At 50.6% G+C, this 17,746-nt stretch overlaps 1 protein-coding gene across 4 annotated transcripts; it reads left to right on the top strand.

Moving 5' to 3' along the window:
- Nucleotides 1–10,068: 10,068 nt before the first annotated feature.
- On the top strand, nt 10,069–17,034 carry LOC128792329 (elastin-like). 4 transcript variants are annotated; one of them, XM_053950646.1, is made up of 5 exons: nt 10,069–12,554; nt 12,689–13,485; nt 15,528–15,614; nt 16,623–16,736; nt 16,859–17,034. In XM_053950646.1, exons 1-4 carry the CDS (start codon nt 12,286–12,288, stop codon nt 16,646–16,648), a joined length of 1,179 nt encoding a protein of 392 aa, XP_053806621.1. In that variant the 5' UTR covers nt 10,069–12,285; the 3' UTR covers nt 16,649–16,736; nt 16,859–17,034. The 4 variants fall into 4 exon arrangements, with proteins under 4 accessions (XP_053806621.1, XP_053806619.1, XP_053806622.1 ...); XM_053950644.1 differs by having other exon boundaries at nt 10,069–11,420; nt 11,509–13,485; XM_053950647.1 differs by having other exon boundaries at nt 10,069–13,485.
- The last annotated feature ends 712 nt before the right edge of the window (nt 17,035–17,746 follow it).

Here is a 17,746-nt window from a genome sequence, read left to right on the forward strand (position 1 = left end):
GCCCAGCCACAGCCCCTGAGCTCAGCAGTTCTGCCCTGGCTCCTGCCTCAGGCCAGGCTCTGGCTGCTGCCATGGCACAGCTCAGCTGCATGGAGTTATGGGGCTCCTCATGTGCTCTGACAGGAATAAGCACTGAACACAGGTGCCCAGAGCAGCCCCTGGATCCCTGGCAGTGTCCCAGGCCAGGCTGGACACTGGGCCTTGGAGCAGCCTGGGACAGTGGGAGTTGTCCATGCCACAGCAGGGGGTGGAATGAGATGATCTTTAAGGTCCCTTCCAAACCAAACTAGGCCATTCAATTATTTTCTTCCACAGGACTCCTTCCCTAAGCAGGGCAGGAGGCATTTCCTGATGGAGCATGCTGCTCCCTTCCAGCCCTGTGAAGAAGTCTCCCTGGCATTATCTGTCCCACACAGCTCCTATTGGCTGTTTTTGTCCCTCTGTGCCAGCAAGCTGGGCATTGCCTCGACAGGGAAGTTAACAAAGAAGTGTCTCTCTGGCTTTCCTCCTTATCTCCATCCCTGCTTTGCTGCTCCCTGCAGCCAGCAGAGCAAGCCCAGCCTGCCCTGTCCGTTTGTCCTGCTGTAAGGGGTGCACAAAGCACAGGAAAATCACATCTCCCTGTCCACACTACACACTCAGGGCTGGAGGCAGCTGTGGCTGACCCCTCAAGATGCTGCAGAGCTCCCACAGCCCCTCTCCTGGTTAGGAACTAGAGAAGGAAGACTGGAAAAAAAGAGTATGTGAATGAATTTCTGGAGAAAACAGCATGAAATAATGAGGAGAAATGTCTCCATATACAGGAAGCTTTAGGACATTTATTGCTAATATATAACAAAGACAGTCAAACATAGATAAACGACAGCTTTGATGAGCCTTTATTGCACAATTCTTTGCGCCTCATTAAGTATGAGGAATAAAAGAAGAGCAGAGGAGTCCAAAGGCAAATCTGCAGCCACCGCTAATGAATGACGAGGAATCTGAAGGCAAAGGACAGGTTTGGACACATCTGAGTCACCACTGTCACAACAAGTATTTGTGTCTCGTGGGAAGGGAGCACAGACGTGAAGGAGGAAGAAGTACAGGCAGGAGGGGAGATCCTTCGTCGTTGCTTTGGGGAAGGGAGCCCGGTTGGCACTTAAACTCCCTGAGAGGCAAAATCAGACACAGGCACCTCCAGCAGTGGAGGAGAAGAAAGGGTTCATTGTTCTGGCTCTCCTAGCCATGACTGCCACGTGTCCCTCAGCACTCAGCCCTGCTGAGAGGCACTGAGGAGAGGGCTGGTCAGGAGCAGGAGGGGAGAGAGGGCTGGCTGCCTCCCACTGCTGCCACGTCCCTCCTGTTCCACGCAGTGCCCGTGTCACCCAAGTCACATTGATGGAGCAGCTCATGGCCTGGGCCATGTCTGAGCCCACATCACGGACCCCAGGGCTGGGACAGGGGGAGGGACCCCAGGGGTGGCAGAGCCACCTGGGACATGGGGAGGGACCCCAGGGGTGGCAGAGCCACCTGGGACACGGGGCTGTGGCAAGTGGCACAGGCTGGGCCACGGCAGTGCCTGTCCTGATCCTGGCAGGAGGAGCAGTATGGAACCAGGATGTGTTCCACATCCTCTGCACAGCAGGGAAATGCTCCATTTCCCTGGCAGCTGCCAGGACTGCCCCTGCCAGGCCATGCTCAGCACAAGCCCTGTGCACCAGGCCTTGCCAGAGGCGGTGCCGGGGTGGGGAGCCCCGGGGCCGGGGTGCTGGGACAGGGACGGGTTGGAGGTGCCAGGCCAGCCCAGGCACGGTGATGTAACCAGGAGAAAAGAGATTCCTGGGGCACTTTCTAGAGGGGCTGGCTCACAGCACCTCCCCAGCACATGGGACCAGGGAGACCTTCCACTGCCTCTTCAGCTTCATGCAATCACAGAATGGTTTGGGCTTGGAGGGACCTTGAAGCCCATCTTTTCCAAACCCCCTGCCATATGCAGACACACCTTCCACTGTCCCAGGTTGCTCTGAGCCTGGTTCAACCTGGCCGTGGACACTTCCAGGCATGGGACATCCCTTTGAGCCCCTTCCCAAGGGAACAGTCCCCATTATCACCACTGCAGAATATTTTGCCTGCCCCAGTGTAGTCTTTCCAGCTACACCTCAAGGGTTTTATTTTTAATGCAAGATTTTTTTTTCTGCATGTGGAGTTCATCTGTTTATTTGCTTGAGGAGATTACAAAAGTCCCAAGGGAGCATGTATTCCTACTCATACCCATTTCCTACCCTGAATCACATTACCAACACTTTCTGTAGCCTTCCTGGAGTTTAAAATTAAACCAGAACATGAATATTGATACCAGCACCCTTCCCCTCACCGCACAGACAGCTCACATCCTCACCTGTGGGGATGATGATGAGGAAGGCAGCACAGCTGAGGTGATGGTGGTTGTCAGGTGGCTTTGCCCCTGAGGTGCTGGCTGGCCATGGTGGCTGTGCCGGGCCCTTGTGCTGTGCCCATCCCATCCCATCCCATCCCATCCCATCCCATCCCATCCCATCCCATCCCATCCCATCCCATCCCATCCCATCCCTCCAAAGGGGTTTTTGGTCTGGGAGCTGCTGAGGTGGTGTCTGGGTTAACAAGAGCTCACCCACAGGTTCATCTCCCTCTTGGTGGCTGCTTTTGTTCTTGTTCCTAATTACCCTAAAACAGGGACTGCTGTTCACACGCTGCTCCTGGCTCGGCAGCTCCAGCCTGGCAAAGGTGTGGGGCACCGGAGCCTTGCCTGATGAAAGCCTCATCCTCACCACCAGCTCCGCACATCCCCGTGCACCTTGTGATTTTCCCCATTCCCACTGCTGTTCGTTGCTTCTTTGCCCACCAGTTCCATCCTCTGCCTTTACCCCTGAGATCCCTCTGGCACCACTTGGGCCGCACACGTGGCAAACCCCTCCCTTTGGACACTGTCCTGGAGCGTCCCAGTGTCTGTCAGGAGTGTCCCAGCGTCCGGCTGGAGCCTGGTGATATGGGGACACCGACCTGCAGGACCACCAGCGTTTCCTGGGGCTTTCCCTCTCTCTGCCTTCGCACCCTTGGCATCCAGCCCCACAGGCCCAGCACACCACTGAGCTAAACCTGCCTAACCCAGGCACTGCTTTCTCCTCAAGGTAATGAATTATGTCCTGCACTTATTTTCTCTTGTCTGATGAGTTGCTGTGGCAATGTGCCGGGAATTGCTTCAGCAGATAAATGGACTGGGCCTGTTTCTGAGGGAGGAAATCATCGTACACACCTAAATAGGTGCTTCCCCCTTTATCTCCAGTGCTGCTGCCTTCCCTCAGCTATCTGATGGGCTTCCACTGCTCATTTCACACTTCTCCTCCTCCATATCCTGTTTTCCAAGTTTGTTTTGCCCATTCTTCCGATAATCTGGTGGAGTCCTCTCTTCAAGGGAGGGAAGAAAGGTGATTTTCCACCAACTACTGTGGGCTCTGAAGCCATTAAGATAATTCTGCTTACTGAGGCTCTGCCTTTGTTCTCAAAACAGCTGGATAAGGATTAGATTCCCCAAACACAGAGATTTCCAGGAGGGCAGGAAACAGCATCTACAGCATCGATGGTGTGGGACTGGGAGACAGACTCACTGCAGCATGAAGTAAATAAATTCATCAGGCAATTGGGGGTATCCCAACTAATTATCTACCCGGTAAGATTCATGTTAGACCTTCCAGTACCCAGCACGGAACTGTGGGAGCTGGAGATGCTTTCTCAGGCTAGAAAAGCCTGAGCACTCATTAAAGAAAAAATAACACCAACAATATTCTTCTCCTCCAAAGGATGCCAGTCAATGGATGCTGGTGGGGATGAAATGCTCATCACTCACACATCACAAATGCATCAAATTGCTGCTCTGTCTGCAGTCAGGTTTAACTCCATGGTGTGAGTGTATCACGGGCTCGGTGCAGCATTCCCACCCCTCCCACTAAAGGAGCAGCTGATGTGAGGCTACAAAACCACACCAAAATTCAATTGCTGCTACATTAGACTTTCTGACATTAGGACTTGCACTATAAATTCTAATTCTGTATTCTGTCAGTAAGTAACAAATGCTGAATTATCTCCTACCTTAGCCATACACCACTGGAATCCATTTCAAGTGCTAAAGGATGTTTTAATAAAGCCTGATTTTCCAGCCGAGTTTCTGAACCCCAGCCAGCGGCAGCAGGACAAGCACTGCCAATCAAAGGAGAGTGTCCTCGCTCCTCGGCAAGGAAAGGTTAATTGGATGTACAGTATGAAGGGATGTGGAACGTGAGGCATCTGTGGCAGTTTTGTTCTGGCTGGAAAGTGGAGTGTCCCACCCCCTCTGCCCCGTGCTGCTCAGATGCTGCTGCAGACGCGGTCCTGTTTTCACGGACACCGCCGGGAAAGCGCGCTCCTCGCATCATCGGCATTGCTGAAAAACCTCACAGGCAAAATATTTCATAGATCCAGCACTCTCTGATTTCAGCAGAGGGCAGGCATCTGAGCCAATACTCGTCTTCAATTATTTCCCTACAAGACCCTGCAGGAAGAGCGCGGATGAGGTCTGATGAGCTCAGAGTAAAGGGGTCAGCTCTGCTGGGGGGACGGTGCCTTCCCAGCTGCGCTGTCCCCACGCCTGACCCGTGCCTGGGTGGGGGACAGAGCACCCCTCTGCCACAGAGAGCTCGTGCTGGGCAGCCACGCCAGCTCCCCAGGACTGCCTTCTCCTCCTCCTGGAGCAGGGAGCCCCACGGCTTGGGCCATGCTCTGTGGTGGGGCAGTTCCTGTGCCAGGCTGTGAGAGGCTCCTCGTGTCCCTGCTGCCACGCTGCTGAGCCCGCACCCCACCACGGGCACCACATCCCACCAAACCCCACACGGGCACCACATCCCACCACTTTCCACCACGGGCACCGCATCCCACACCAGCTCTGCCTTCCACCCCGTGGTGGGATGGGACACAGGGGCACACATTGCCAAGCCATCCAGCTGAGGTGCCTCTCCACAGAACCTGCTAAAAACCATAACCAAATAAGTGGTTAATAAGCACAGCCCCACATTTACATAAAACGAGGTGCAGTACAGCAGGGGCTGGAACTTCATCTTGGTGTATCAAAGATTTTGCTGTGGAAAAAGCCCATCCTGCTTTTCAAAGGCTTTTAATGTACCCTTAGAGCTTTGTCTTCTTCAGAGAGTCTTCCAAAATCCTTTTGCTTAGTCTTTTGTTGCTAATTAACCCTCCTGAGCTGTTTGCTCTGCTCTGGAGGCCTGACCTTTCATTGAAGACATCTGATATTTTAAAGCTCTGATTAAAATATTTCTTTTAAATGCTTTTTCAACAGGCAGAAGTCTTTTAACACAAACAAAAATGTATTCTCTTAAATATTTGTACTTGCTAACATGTATCATTTTGCCGCAACATTTTATTAACTGCACAAACAAAAAAAATGTATGTGATTAAAAAAAATTGGGGATTTCACTGCTTATTTATACATGTTTGCATGACACCCCAGTCTACCACCTGTACCACCACGACCTGCAGCTGGCCTCAGGTGCTCTGTGCCATTGATGCTCACAGCAAATGCCCACAGAGAGGATGCAAAGCAAAGGCAGCAGCTCCAGGCTGAGGGTAGGTCAGTGAGGGGAGACACACCTGCCTGGGAAGCCCACCGTTGAGTTTCTTGGTTTCCAGCGATCACAGGCACCACACAATGGCACATGCTGAGCACATCATCGCCAGACATATACTGTGGGTACTTTTACCATATTTCAAAGGGTTTTCAAGTCACTTGTTACTATACCTTTAATATTTCAGGGCTAGTGACAGACGTATTTCAGGGATGTGTGTAAAGGAGCTGGGATGTCAGCATGGCTGGGTATTGGACGTGCACCCAGCTTTTGGAGTTATCAAAAACTTCCTCTCGCATCACCGTTTCTCTCCATTTGGAGGCTTCCCTGTCCTCAGCTGTGCCCGGTGGGTGCCCATCTGCACTGCCCTGGCATGTTGAGTGCTGCAGCATTCAGAAGTGCTGGAATTCTGGCTGCTCCTTGGGACAGCAGAAGAGCCTGCATGTGTTGGGGGCTTAGGGCCAAAGGCTCCTTGGGTAGAAAAAGGCTTGTTTAGAGAAGAACACAGATTTCTGCCAGCTTTGGCAGACACGAACATCTTCAGCAGCTGAGGTGATGTGCTGCTCTGCACCTGTGCTGCCCATTTTGTGTCCCTAAGCTACCATTGGCATTACTGTTCATTCTACTTACAGAAACACTTGTGCCTGCTTCTGTATGTGACTGCATTGTTGTTTACTTCCTCATGATTTAAAATATATTTTTATTTCATACATTGCTGAAAGTGCCTTCAGGCATGAAGTTCTTCCCTTTCTTTTGCAATACTTTCCCAGCCAAGCATAATTGTTTCAAAGCAATCTATCACAAACCACTCATCTCCACCTGGAGAAGTGCCCAGTGTCGCAGGCAGGGCAGAAACCTTTCAGACTGTTACCTCCTCCTGAGAGAGGTTGCATCTTAGTTAACAGCTGCAAGTTGCACCAGGGGAGGTTTAGATCACATATTAAGAAATATTTTTTCATGGAAAAGGTAGTAAAGCACTGGCACAGGCTGCCCAGGGCAGTGGGGGATTCACTGTCCCTGGAAGTGTTCGAAAACCTGTGGATGTGGCACTTGAGAACGTGATTTAACAGTGAACATGGTGTGGTGGCTGGAGTCGATCTCAGAGGGTTTTTCCAACCATAACAACAGTGTGATTCCATGTTTCCATGAAGCATTTGCACAGCCCTGCCCTGCCTTCCCTGATCTCGGCCTGCGCTCCCCACCCCGACGCGTGCAAGCTGCGTGCCCCAGCAGCGCTGCTCCCTGTGAGCCCAGAGAGAGCAGGGACAGCAAATCCTCCAGCCAGAGAGGGAGGCAAAAGGAGATAAGAGGGGTCAAGTAGAGTGGAGATATTTTCCCCTACCACAGACTGTTTGGAAGCTGAAAAATTGACTTTCATTCATCCATTTTAATGCTGAAGGGCAGGTGAGCCGCCGCCTGGCTCTGTGCTGTCGGTGCTTTGTCATCCCGACACTGCAATTTCGGAATACAGGATGGGAAAGTCCTGTCCATGCCAGATCCTGGGCGAGATTGCAAGGGCACAGGGCTCACAGGGTTGTGAGCTGGGATTCAGGGCACCCCCTCCTCACTCCCCCACACACATGTGGGATGGCAGGGCAGGAACAGCACAGGATAGCCTGGTGTGTACAGTTAATTTAATGCTGAGAAACTCGCCAGACTGGGCAACTGGCTCTTTTTGTAAATAAAGGCAAGTTCCTCCACTCCCCATTCCCAGCTACGTGGCTGAGGGAGGAAAAAGATGGTCTTGGTAAGGGAAACCTGGCAGAAGTTTCCCTTACACCGGTTTTTCAGCTTTCCTACAAGAAGACCCAATTATTGTTTAGCTCAAAACTATAGAACCCCATCAAAGGAGGCTGTGGAGCAGCACCTGCAAGGTCTGAGGGAAAAATTGCCCTCCAGCATCCCAGTCTGGCCTGACGGATGCCTCTGACCAGGGATACAGTGGGAGCCTCAAAGGCCCCACCCAAAGGTGGGCGCTGCTCTCCTTGCACAAGACATGAAGGTGCTGCTGCTCTGCTGAGCACCCTTCTCCTCTCTCTCAGATGAGGGGAATCCTCAGGAGAGCATGCCAGTATGATCCTGTTATCCCATTCTATGATTCTGCCTTTTCCCAGTATATTTATGTAATATCATCTCTTCATGTAGCTCTTCTTTCAGCACGTGGCAGCACAAGCAACAGGTGAAAGTGAAATTCTTTCCAGTTTTCCCTGTGATTAAAGCCCCACTATTCCAGGGAACATAAAGCACAGCCACAGAATGTCAGCTACTCCTTAAACATCATTTCATGATCATAATGCTGTCATTAGGAGTGTGTTTCAAGTGTATGTCTAACAGCTCAGGGACTGTCACCTGTAACAAATTCCTACCTGGGACTTGTTTAAATCTAACAATCTGCCTTCCTAGATCATGTTGGATCAGCCAGTGCACACCACTCCTTAGAATTAGGTTTGTATAAGGAAGGATTAGCCTTGTATAACATAATGTTACATTTTGTTGTTCTGAGCTATACTAAATGTAAATCATGTCTCAGGCACAGCAATAATTCAAACAGGAAATGCAAAAGGAAAGACATCAATATGAAAAAGGAAGATAGGCTGTATAGGAACACAGTACGTCTGGAACTGGTTTTGAAAGTCAAATACATGCCTTTATTTGCAATGCTTGGAGGCTGTTCAGTTACCCAATGAATTTCTGTGAAATAATGTCATATCTGCACCTTTATGAACGGCACAGCTGGAGGAGAATGGGAATGAGGCAGCAGCGACTCAGAGCTGGCAGAGGAGCACCCTCAAAAGCAGCACTGCACTGCCTCTTCTTCTTCCAGTTGGACAGAAACATGGAAATCTGGAAGATTACAAAAGTTCCCTTTGCAGAAAGGATTGAAGGAAGCACTTGCTAACATCTCAGAAATAAGTAATGCAACTCTGTGTTTTAATAGTGCTTTATAAAAAATCGATTATAATGGAATTAAAATGCAACACAGGGACAGAACACTTTGCCTCATTGTCTGCAGCAGAGAGGCAAAGCCTTCAGGCCCAGGACACTTTCTCCAAGTGGAGGGTTTCTTGTGCTGTGAGGACACAGACTGTGGGAGCAGTGTGCTTGAAAACCACCCCTGGACCAGCAAACGTCACCCCTGGGCTCTGTGGAGGGGAGGTGACAGTGCCACGGTTGGCCACGGACAGGGCAGGAGATCCAGGCAGGGGAAGGGGCTTCTCCTGAGAGCAGAGCTCCGTGGAACAGCCCAGCAGGCGCAGCTGTGGGGCCAGAGTTTCCTCCAGGAGGCTGTAAAGGGTGTGGGAGGAGGTGCTGGGCAGTGGCAGCTGTGGGGCCTCTGCATGGCCACGCAGTCAACATGTGGGGACCTGGGACTCAGGTGGGTGCATGGCCTCAGTTCAAAGAGAATTAAAGTATAGAATTAAAGTATTTTTCCTTCAGCCTTCAAAATGTGATTTAGATACTGTGAGAATATTTTAAGTTCACCCATGAAGGTTCTCACTGTCTTTCTTCTCACACTCCTGCTGCTGCTTGTCCTGGGCAGATGAGGTGTCTGGTGCCACAATCCCTGTGGCACCAGCAGGGCTCTCTGCTAGAACTACAGCAGAGCTTCAGCTTCCAGAGAGCTCTGTAAGGGCAGGACTGGAGATGGTCCCAGCAGGGACCTATTGCTTGGTGGAGCAATAACCATTCCCACGTGTCCTCCTGCACTAAAGTGCATGTGTTTCTGCAGAGATGGCTCTGCTTACTGGAACACAAAACCTCCCAGTAATTACCAGGAAAAGCTGACTCACTCCAAAAGGCTTCTCCGTAAGAGCCAGGATGGAGCTTGGCAGGGCTCAGGCTGAGAAAGCAGCTCTGGTGCTGCCTCATTACTGATGGGGCTTCCTAGATCCCTGAAATCATTGTGGCTCTCTCCTTTAATATTTCATGGCATGTGCTGAGCACTCCCATGCAATGCTGGGAGGAGAGAGTGCCCAGGGCAGGGTGTTACAGGAATAATGGGGCAGGCCAGCAAAGTAGGATGATGACAAATGCTTCTATGCATCCAGGAACCTGGGCTGTGGAAAATGATTTATGAGATTAATATGGCACTTGAGTTGTGTGGGGTTTAGGTTATCGAAACCGAGGCTCTTTAGGCTTGGGAAAGAGTTAGTCCTGAAACAAGGCTGGCAGCATTCTGCTAGTGCTGATCTGAATTTCCACGCAGCAGCTTGTGTGACTTTGGTGTGTAGTATGGGTTTGTGGAACTTCATCTCCGAGCCACAGCTGGTGGGATGTGGGTGGAGGAATCCACCAGCGGAGCTGCTTCTGCAGCTCCTGTCCAAGAGAGGAAAACACAAAAGCAGCCTAATGCCACCTGTAGCTGTGAAATGATGGGAAAGAAGAGAATCACAGTCATCTTCTGCAGTTGGTAAAATTTGACTTTGTTTGGAAAAGTTTAAAACTAATTTTTATTATTCCCTGATCTGATACACTGTGGTGTCTGAAATAAAGCTAGAATTTCAAGTACCTTGTTTTGTTTGGGATGTGGCTGGGGTAGATCCCATGAGCCCTTCCTACCAAGACCCGGTTGTCCCGTGTTCCCTGACCTTGCAGCAAGCAGACTCCCAGCTGTGCTGGGGCCCAAACTCCTGGGTAGGTCCCAGGAGCATCATTGGGTGTGGGCTGCTGTGGCCTCAGCGCTGCTCTGGGGCTGCCATCCCACAGGACCTGCCTGGATTGCAGTGAAGCTGCTGTGCTTGCAGGCTCTGACTGTGTCCAGTTTGCTCATTCTAATCATGGGGCCAAAATCCTTTGCTGTGGGCTTACATCCTCTTTCAGGGATTGCTTTCAAACAAGGCTGGGATGACTGTTCTGTGTGTGGACAAATCCATGCATGGTTCTGTGTGAGCAAGGACATGCACAGGGTGCTCATCCCATTCTGGGCACGGCACCGGGGTCTCATCCTGTCTCCATTGCTATGAGATGTGGTCAGGGGACTTCAGAGGTGAAGTCTCTCTGTAGTGGGCTAGAGCAATTCTCCATGAGGGCCGGCCAGCCTCACATCTATATCAGACCTAAATTCAAATCCATTATTTAGGCTTTGAAGGAAGCTGATTGTTTTCCTGCAACTTGAAACAAGGGCACGGAGTGTTATTCCCATGTTTGCAGACCAAACCTTTCAGAGCAGATGGCAGAGCAACAGGGGAGGCTTTGGGCAGCTGCTGCTCCCCCCTAAACCGGAGGGACAGGCAGAAGGTGGGTGTCCGGAGAGCAGAGCCTGTGCAGGATTCCAGGGTGGTAATAAATTAGAGGCAGGAGCTGGAACAAGGCCACAATGAGAATTTAATTGCATGCTTCTTGAGTTTCCTGAGACTGGGCTGTAGTGACCAGGAGTGGTTCTGGAGGAAATGAAAAGCTGATACCTGGCAAACTGTTGGGGTGAGAACGGCGAGTCCTGGATGGAACAAACTGCGTCATTAGCAGGGGGACAACGTCTGAATCCACCTTCTGCAGCCTGGATGTGTCGGGTATTGGCTCAGCAATAATTTATCACTTGAGGAACACTGCACAGACCAAGCGCAGTCAGACTGTGACCACCTCCTCCTCCTGCAGATTAATGCAGGATGAGGAGGCGGCGGGTGGTCAGGAATAGCCAGCCCAGGTGTCCCGGAGGATATTAGGAGGTTTGTTGTGTTTGGCCTCGCCAAGTCAACAACAGCCAGTGGAGACAACCTGTTCAGTCTCTGAGCACTCCAGCCCTGCGACCTGCAGTCCTCAGGAACCAGCCCGCTCTGGGAGAGGTGACGTGTGAGTGAGCTCTGAAACACCAGGGGTTCTCAGGCTTTGGCGTGTTTTGGCCATGTTTGTCAGAATTCTGCATTTTCTGGCTTTACAGGAGTGAGGAAACAGGGACTGATGGAAATAACTTGTCAGTGCTAAGATGACCTGAATCCTTGACTAAAAAACACCCCTTTGTCAGTAGACAGACTAAAGAAAAAACACAGCATTGGATGTATCTTCTTACTGTTTGGCTCGGAAGTCCACTGTTACACTTGAGAGAAAGCCAGCAACAACAAACGTCTGCCATTTCTGTGTTGGTGCTCTCGTAAGGTCTCACAAAAACGTCGTGTTATCCTTTTCAGCAGACTTGGCTAAGCATTTCAGACCATCTTAAATTCTGTTTTATTTTGAAGGATTAAAGCAAATCAGAACTTCTGTTCAGGATGCTCGGGAATTTTAGAGGACTGTGAAATAAGATATGTGTAAGGAAGCTTTTTGTAATACACCAGAGAAAAATATTCATATTAAAAAATGAGATGAATAAATGTGAATTCAAATCCAAGTTTGTGGAGTTGTTTTTTTTTTTTTTTTTAAATCCAACTTCAACTTTTGAAGGTGATCCAAGCAGACAAGCATTATCTCTTGCTGCAGTACATCTCCTCTGTGCCCACCCTCAGCTGGCTCATGCAAAAAGCAAACCAGCCCCAGGAATTGAACGCCTGTGGGCCAGGGAAAACCTCCACGTACAATTCCCAGCTGCTGCTGCAACAGCAGCGCCCACAGCTGTGAGCAGGGCTGCTGGGGGAGCCCGGGGGACTGGGGGTGGCTGTGTGCCCAACCCGTGGGGGCTGTGTCCCTGCTGGGCCCTGGGGGTGGCTGTGTGCCCAAGCACATGGGGGCTGTGTCCCTGCTGGGCCCTGGGGGTGGCTGTGTCCCCTCAGATCCCTGGGGGTGGCTGTGTCCCCTCAGGGCTGTGGGCATGGCTGTGTCCCTGCTGGGCCCTGGGGATGGCTGTGTCCCCTCAGGCCCTGGGGGTGGCTGTGTCCCCTCAGGGCCATGGGCATGGCTGTGTCCCCTCAGGCCCCCAGGGGTGGCTGTGTCCCCTCAGGCCCTGGGATGGCTGTGTCCCCTCAGGCCCTGGGGGTGGCTGTGTCCCCTCAGGTCCCTGGGGGTGGCCGTGTGCCCAAGCACACGGGGGCTCTGTCCCTGCAGGGCCCTGGGATGGCTGTGTCCCCTCAGGGCCGTGGGCATGGCTGTGTCCCTGCAGGGCCCTGGGGGTGGCTGTGTCCCCTCAGGCCCCAGGGATGGCTGTGTCCCCTCGGGCCCTGGGGGTGGCTGTGTCCCCTCAGGTCCCTGGGATGGCTGTGTCCCCTCAGGTCCCAGGGATGGCTGTGTCCTTTCAGGTCCCAGGGGTGGCTGTGTCCCCTCAGATCGCAGGGGTGGCTGTGTCCCCTCAGGTCCCAGGGATGGCTGTGTCCTTTCAGGTCCCAGGGGTGGCTGTGTCCCCTCAGATCCCAGGGGTGGCTGTGTCCCCTCAGGTCCCTGGGATGGCTGTGTCTCCTCAGATCCCAGGGGTGGCTGTGTCCCCTCAGGTCCCTGGGATGGCTGTGTCCCCTCAGGTCCCAGGGATGGCTGTGTCCTTTCAGGTCCCAGGGGTGGCTGTGTCCCCTCAGATCGCAGGGGTGGCTGTGTCCCCTCAGGTCCCTGGGATGGCTGTGTCTCCTCAGATCCCAGGGGTGGCTGTGTCCCCTCAGGTCCCTGGGATGGCTGTGTCTCCTCAGATCCCAGGGGTGGCTGTGTCCCCTCAGGTCCCTGGGATGGCTGTGTCCCCTCAGGTCCCAGGGATGGCTGTGTCCCTCCGGGCCCTGGGATGGCTGTGTCCCCTCAGATCGCAGGGGTGGCTGTGTCCCCTCAGGCCCCCGGGATGGCTGTGTCCCCTCAGGTCCCTGGGATGGCTGTGTCCCCTCAGATCCCAGGGATGTCCCCCCGGTGCAGTCCTGCCTCCAGGGAGCTCTATCAGTGCCCGTTTCCACTCTCAGGCTCTTAATGGAAACTTCAAATAGCACCAAACCTGGGGCACTGGGGAACCCTGGTAATAACCTTCCTCTCCCCCAGTCATACCCACTGCCAAACCCTATTTTTGGGGGAATCTCATTTATAAAGATCCTCATCCAAAGCAATGTCATAATAAAACAAAGTACATGCCAGTTCTCCAGGATTTTTTCCATCCAGACATAGAATATCAAATGTAATCAGGGCTGTTTAACCTCAAAAGTGGTGCTGATCAACATCAAGCGTATTTTTACCTTTTTAGCACTTTGAATTTAATTATGTAGCAACATTGCACACACTGTCCAAGTTTGATGCCAACTGATTTGGGTCATTTGGCTGGACCAGCTGAAATGCTGGTTTGATTCTGGGGCTGTTGCACCACTGACATCTGCCTGGGATTGTAAAACATAAAAATTACTTATTTTTATGGCTTTTCTTGCCAGGCCTTTAGAGGTTTGAAATTCAAGCTATGTGGATCTGATCTTCCTTCAAAGTCTTTCCTGCCAGGGATTTTGTGGTGATGTCTGAAGCTTTTCTTACCTATTGAAATGGGAAAATAATCAGTATGAGAAGATAGCATTGTCTTGCATTCCTCCTAGCTGGAAATTTTCTTTATTGATCGTGGATTTTGGGGCTTTTTAAAAGCTAATTTAAAAACAGTTAGTTTCTTGTGCCTCCTCTCATTAGCATAACTCCTAACTGGCTGTAACTTTGGGCAATTTTGCTTCTGATATGCTGGAAGTGTTTGCAGGGAGGAGAAGGCTGAGGTGCCAGGCTGGATGGGGTTGCACTGGACACTTGGGTTCATGGGTGATGAGACCCCCCCGAGCCCTCTGTGCCTGGGGAGGAAGGGTCCCTGTGAGGGGCAAGGATCTGGCCTGGGGCCCTGCAGCACTGAGAGCAAAGGACACCTTCTCCTTCAGCCAAAGCTGGCAGAGCCTCTCCAGCCTGGTGCAAACGGATTTCTGGATGTTAAAGACGGAAACATCCCTGGATTTGCTTGGAACTACTTGTGTGAATTTTAATCCTTAATTGAGTTCAGCTGTAAAACCTTCGTATGACCTTTTTATGAATTAGGTGCAGACAAGTAGGAAATGTTTTGCGTTATCACTTAAAAGTACCCTTCCTGCTGTACCTTACTCCCACAAATAATTAGAGAGGAAAGTGGTAATTATATGAATCAATTGATAGCAGCATTTGGCTCAGACAATGCTTAAAAAGAAACTATAATTTAAGCTTAACATGTACTATAAAGTTGACGAAGAAAATGGAAATTTATGTAAATTCCAATAGACAATTTATAAGGTTACAGACTATGTGGGATGCACATGTTTGTGACTGTTCTTTAGGTTCAGCTATTTAGGGTGGCTTTCCAGACTGAACCAGCGCTTTCCTTTGGATTCCACCCCCTTAAAATTTAAAAGCTTTTCAATTTGAGGAGGATAAGTCAGTTGTTTGGGATTAGATTGAAACTTTCCACTTCTTTCACTGCTTATCCCAAGAAGAGAGGACATAGTCCCTGGGGTGCTTTGTGAACACGCAGTGGCCAGGACAGGGATCTCAGAGGTGCCCACTTCATCTTGTGTTCCCTAGGAGTCATCCCAGGGGCTGGGAAGTTGAGCAGATACTGGTATGCTACAAAACACACAATCATTCGAGTCATTTGCATAATTAAACACTAGGAGCCTTTAGAGAAGCAGGAGCAGTTTCTAACAGCCAGGGCACCCATCTGCTCTGCCCTAAAATTGCACATTTCTTCTTCACAGGCTCTAAGTGGTGACACCTGTAATTTTGGGTGCCAGCCTGACAGTGACGAAGGACAAAGCCCTTTGTGAGGGCACGAGTGCTGGGGGGTTTGTGGTGGGCTCGGCCCTGAATGAGGGCTGGGGGCTGGGGTGGGCGCTGCACTGCACTGGCAGGGTGTGTGTCACTGCATCACCTCTGTGCGGGGAGCTGAGACTTTCTCTGGGCACTTACTCCCTCTTACATTCATTCTCAAATGGGAGAGTGAAGTGTTTTGAAAACGAGGTGGGAACCAGCAAGCCGCCTCCTGAATCACGTCCTATTCTTTTGCATTTTCAGTTGCACCGGTGCCGACTTCAGCAGCAAACATCACCTTTTACTTCCATTTGTTCTTTTCAGGAGCAGCAGAAGCCCAAGGAGGAGTGGGTGAGCTCTATTTTTATACAGCAAGCCCTCCAGTCTCAGTCCTACTCGCAGAAAACTCCCACTCGTTGAGGACTGGGTGATCAGGCTGTAAATTCCCAGTGTGGAGGTGGTTTTGCCTGTTGACATGATTGTATCAGACCAAGGCAGAATTCAGCTCTGAAAAGCCTAAATTTTGGGTTGAACACAACTTAAGTTTTGAATACAACTTAAGTTTTAAGGTTGGTGACAAGAAAAAAGAACACCTAAAGCTGTGTTTGAGAATTGCTGATCATTAGTAATCATTGTATGTTTTATATCTGTGTTTGGAATCAATTTATAGAATATGACTGTGAATTCAGTGAAATCCCAGTCCAAATTAGGATTTTGGTCTGGAGAACCAGACCCTGGCCCATTAAGGGCTGGCAGGAAAACTAACTTCATGTGTTTTTAAAACAACTTCGTGAAACGCATTCTTTAATCTGCCAATTTCCATTTTCATAAAAGTCCTTTCTCCACAGCTATTAAACATATTTTAAATATAATTTAAAAAATGTAATAACCTTTGTCATCTGTTCTACAGCTTGCCTTCAGCCAGTGCACTACTTGTGAATACAGAATTTCAAATTAAATTTACTAATCTCATGGAAAAAGGACACTAGAAAATATTGCATTCAAGGTTTATACTGGCACAGCAAGCTAAGAACAACTAATTCTATCAAGTAACAAAATAAATTATACATTCCCTCTCCTGGTTGAGCTGAAATACTGCACAAAATTATTGAAAAGCTTCTCATGTAAAACCGAAGGAAAATGCCAATTAAAGCCCTGTTGCTGGTGGCGCTTGGAGTGGTGAGAGCTCCGCTCTCGAGGTGATGGGAATGGAGAATCATCCCAGGAGAGGGGCTGGTCCTGAGGCAGGAGGGGCAGGAATCTTCCATGCCCTGGTGGGTGCTGTGTGGGAATTCAGGAGGGTGGATTCAGACCATAAATGACATTTTCCTCCCTCCTTTCTCTCTTCTCCATTGGCAGGGGTTGGATTTGACTTTCCAAGGTAGTGCTCATACTCCAGGGGATCCGAGAAATCTGGAGTGCCCAGCTTGGACTCTCCACCCTGAACACAACTTTTCCAAACTGGAGTTTTAGGTGGTTTTCACCCATAAAACTGGGATAGTGTTTTGAGTTCCTACCACATAAATGTATGCAGGAATATGCTACATCATTTAACAAAAATCCAACTCGTCTGGCACATTTTGTCATTATAACAGGAAAGAAATGGAGCTCCCCCTGCAAAAAAGCATTTCCAGGAATGCAGTCAGAAAGCACAACCCAGCAGCATCAGCCTCTCCTGCTGCTGTTCCAACAGTTCCAGTTGGACCTGGCTGTCTTCCTGTCCATGCTCCGAGTAAATTGCTCAGAAACCAGCCAGAAATAAATGGGGAGGAATCACCGTGCTGAAAACAGCGTGCTTTCATTTCTCTCCCCATCCAACCTCCATCTGTCTGGCCTCTGGAGCTGACCTTTATTTAATTGGGACCAGGCTGGAGGGATCACTCGAAAGCAGCACGTCCGTGTGTCTGTTCCCCACCGATTGTGAGGAGAGGGTGGTCCAGGGTGGAGCAGCTGTCTGCGACTGCCTGCTCCTGTCAGGGCTCTCAGCAGAGCTTCAGAAGGAGGTGAAACAAAGCTCTCAGTGCCAGGAAGCTGCACAGTGCTGCTCACCAGGGTGGGATTGGCATTGCAGTCCTCAGGTGCTCTGTTTTGCAGGAGAAGGGTGGTTAGAGGGAATTCCTGCACGAGAAGGGTGGTTAGAGGTGTTCCTGGAGGAGAAGGGTGGTTAGAGGGAATTCCCACAGGAGAAGGGTGGTTAGAGGGAATTCCCACAGGAGAAGGGTGGTTAGAGGGAATTCCTGCAGAAGAAGGGTGGTTAGAGGAGTTCCTGCAGGAGAAGGGTGGTTAGAGGGAATTCCTGCAGGAGAAGGGTGGTTAGAGGTGTTCCTGGAGGAGAAGGGTGGTTAGAGGGAATTCCTGCACGAGAAGGGTGGTTAGAGGTGTTCCTGGAGGAGAAGGGTGGTTAGAGGGAATTCCTGCACGAGAAGGGTGGTTAGAGGTGTTCCTGGAGGAGAAGGGTGGTTAGAGGGAATTCCCACAGGAGA

This window comes from Vidua chalybeata, chromosome 9 (assembly GCF_026979565.1).
Source record: "Vidua chalybeata isolate OUT-0048 chromosome 9, bVidCha1 merged haplotype, whole genome shotgun sequence".
In the NCBI taxonomy this organism is placed as follows: domain Eukaryota; kingdom Metazoa; phylum Chordata; class Aves; order Passeriformes; family Viduidae; genus Vidua; species Vidua chalybeata.

What these genes read in the sequence shown, in the direction of transcription:
- LOC128792329 (XM_053950644.1), top strand. Translation starts at nt 11,930, where the DNA reads ATGAATAAATGTGAATTCAAATCCAAGTTTGTGGAGTTGTTTTTTTTT.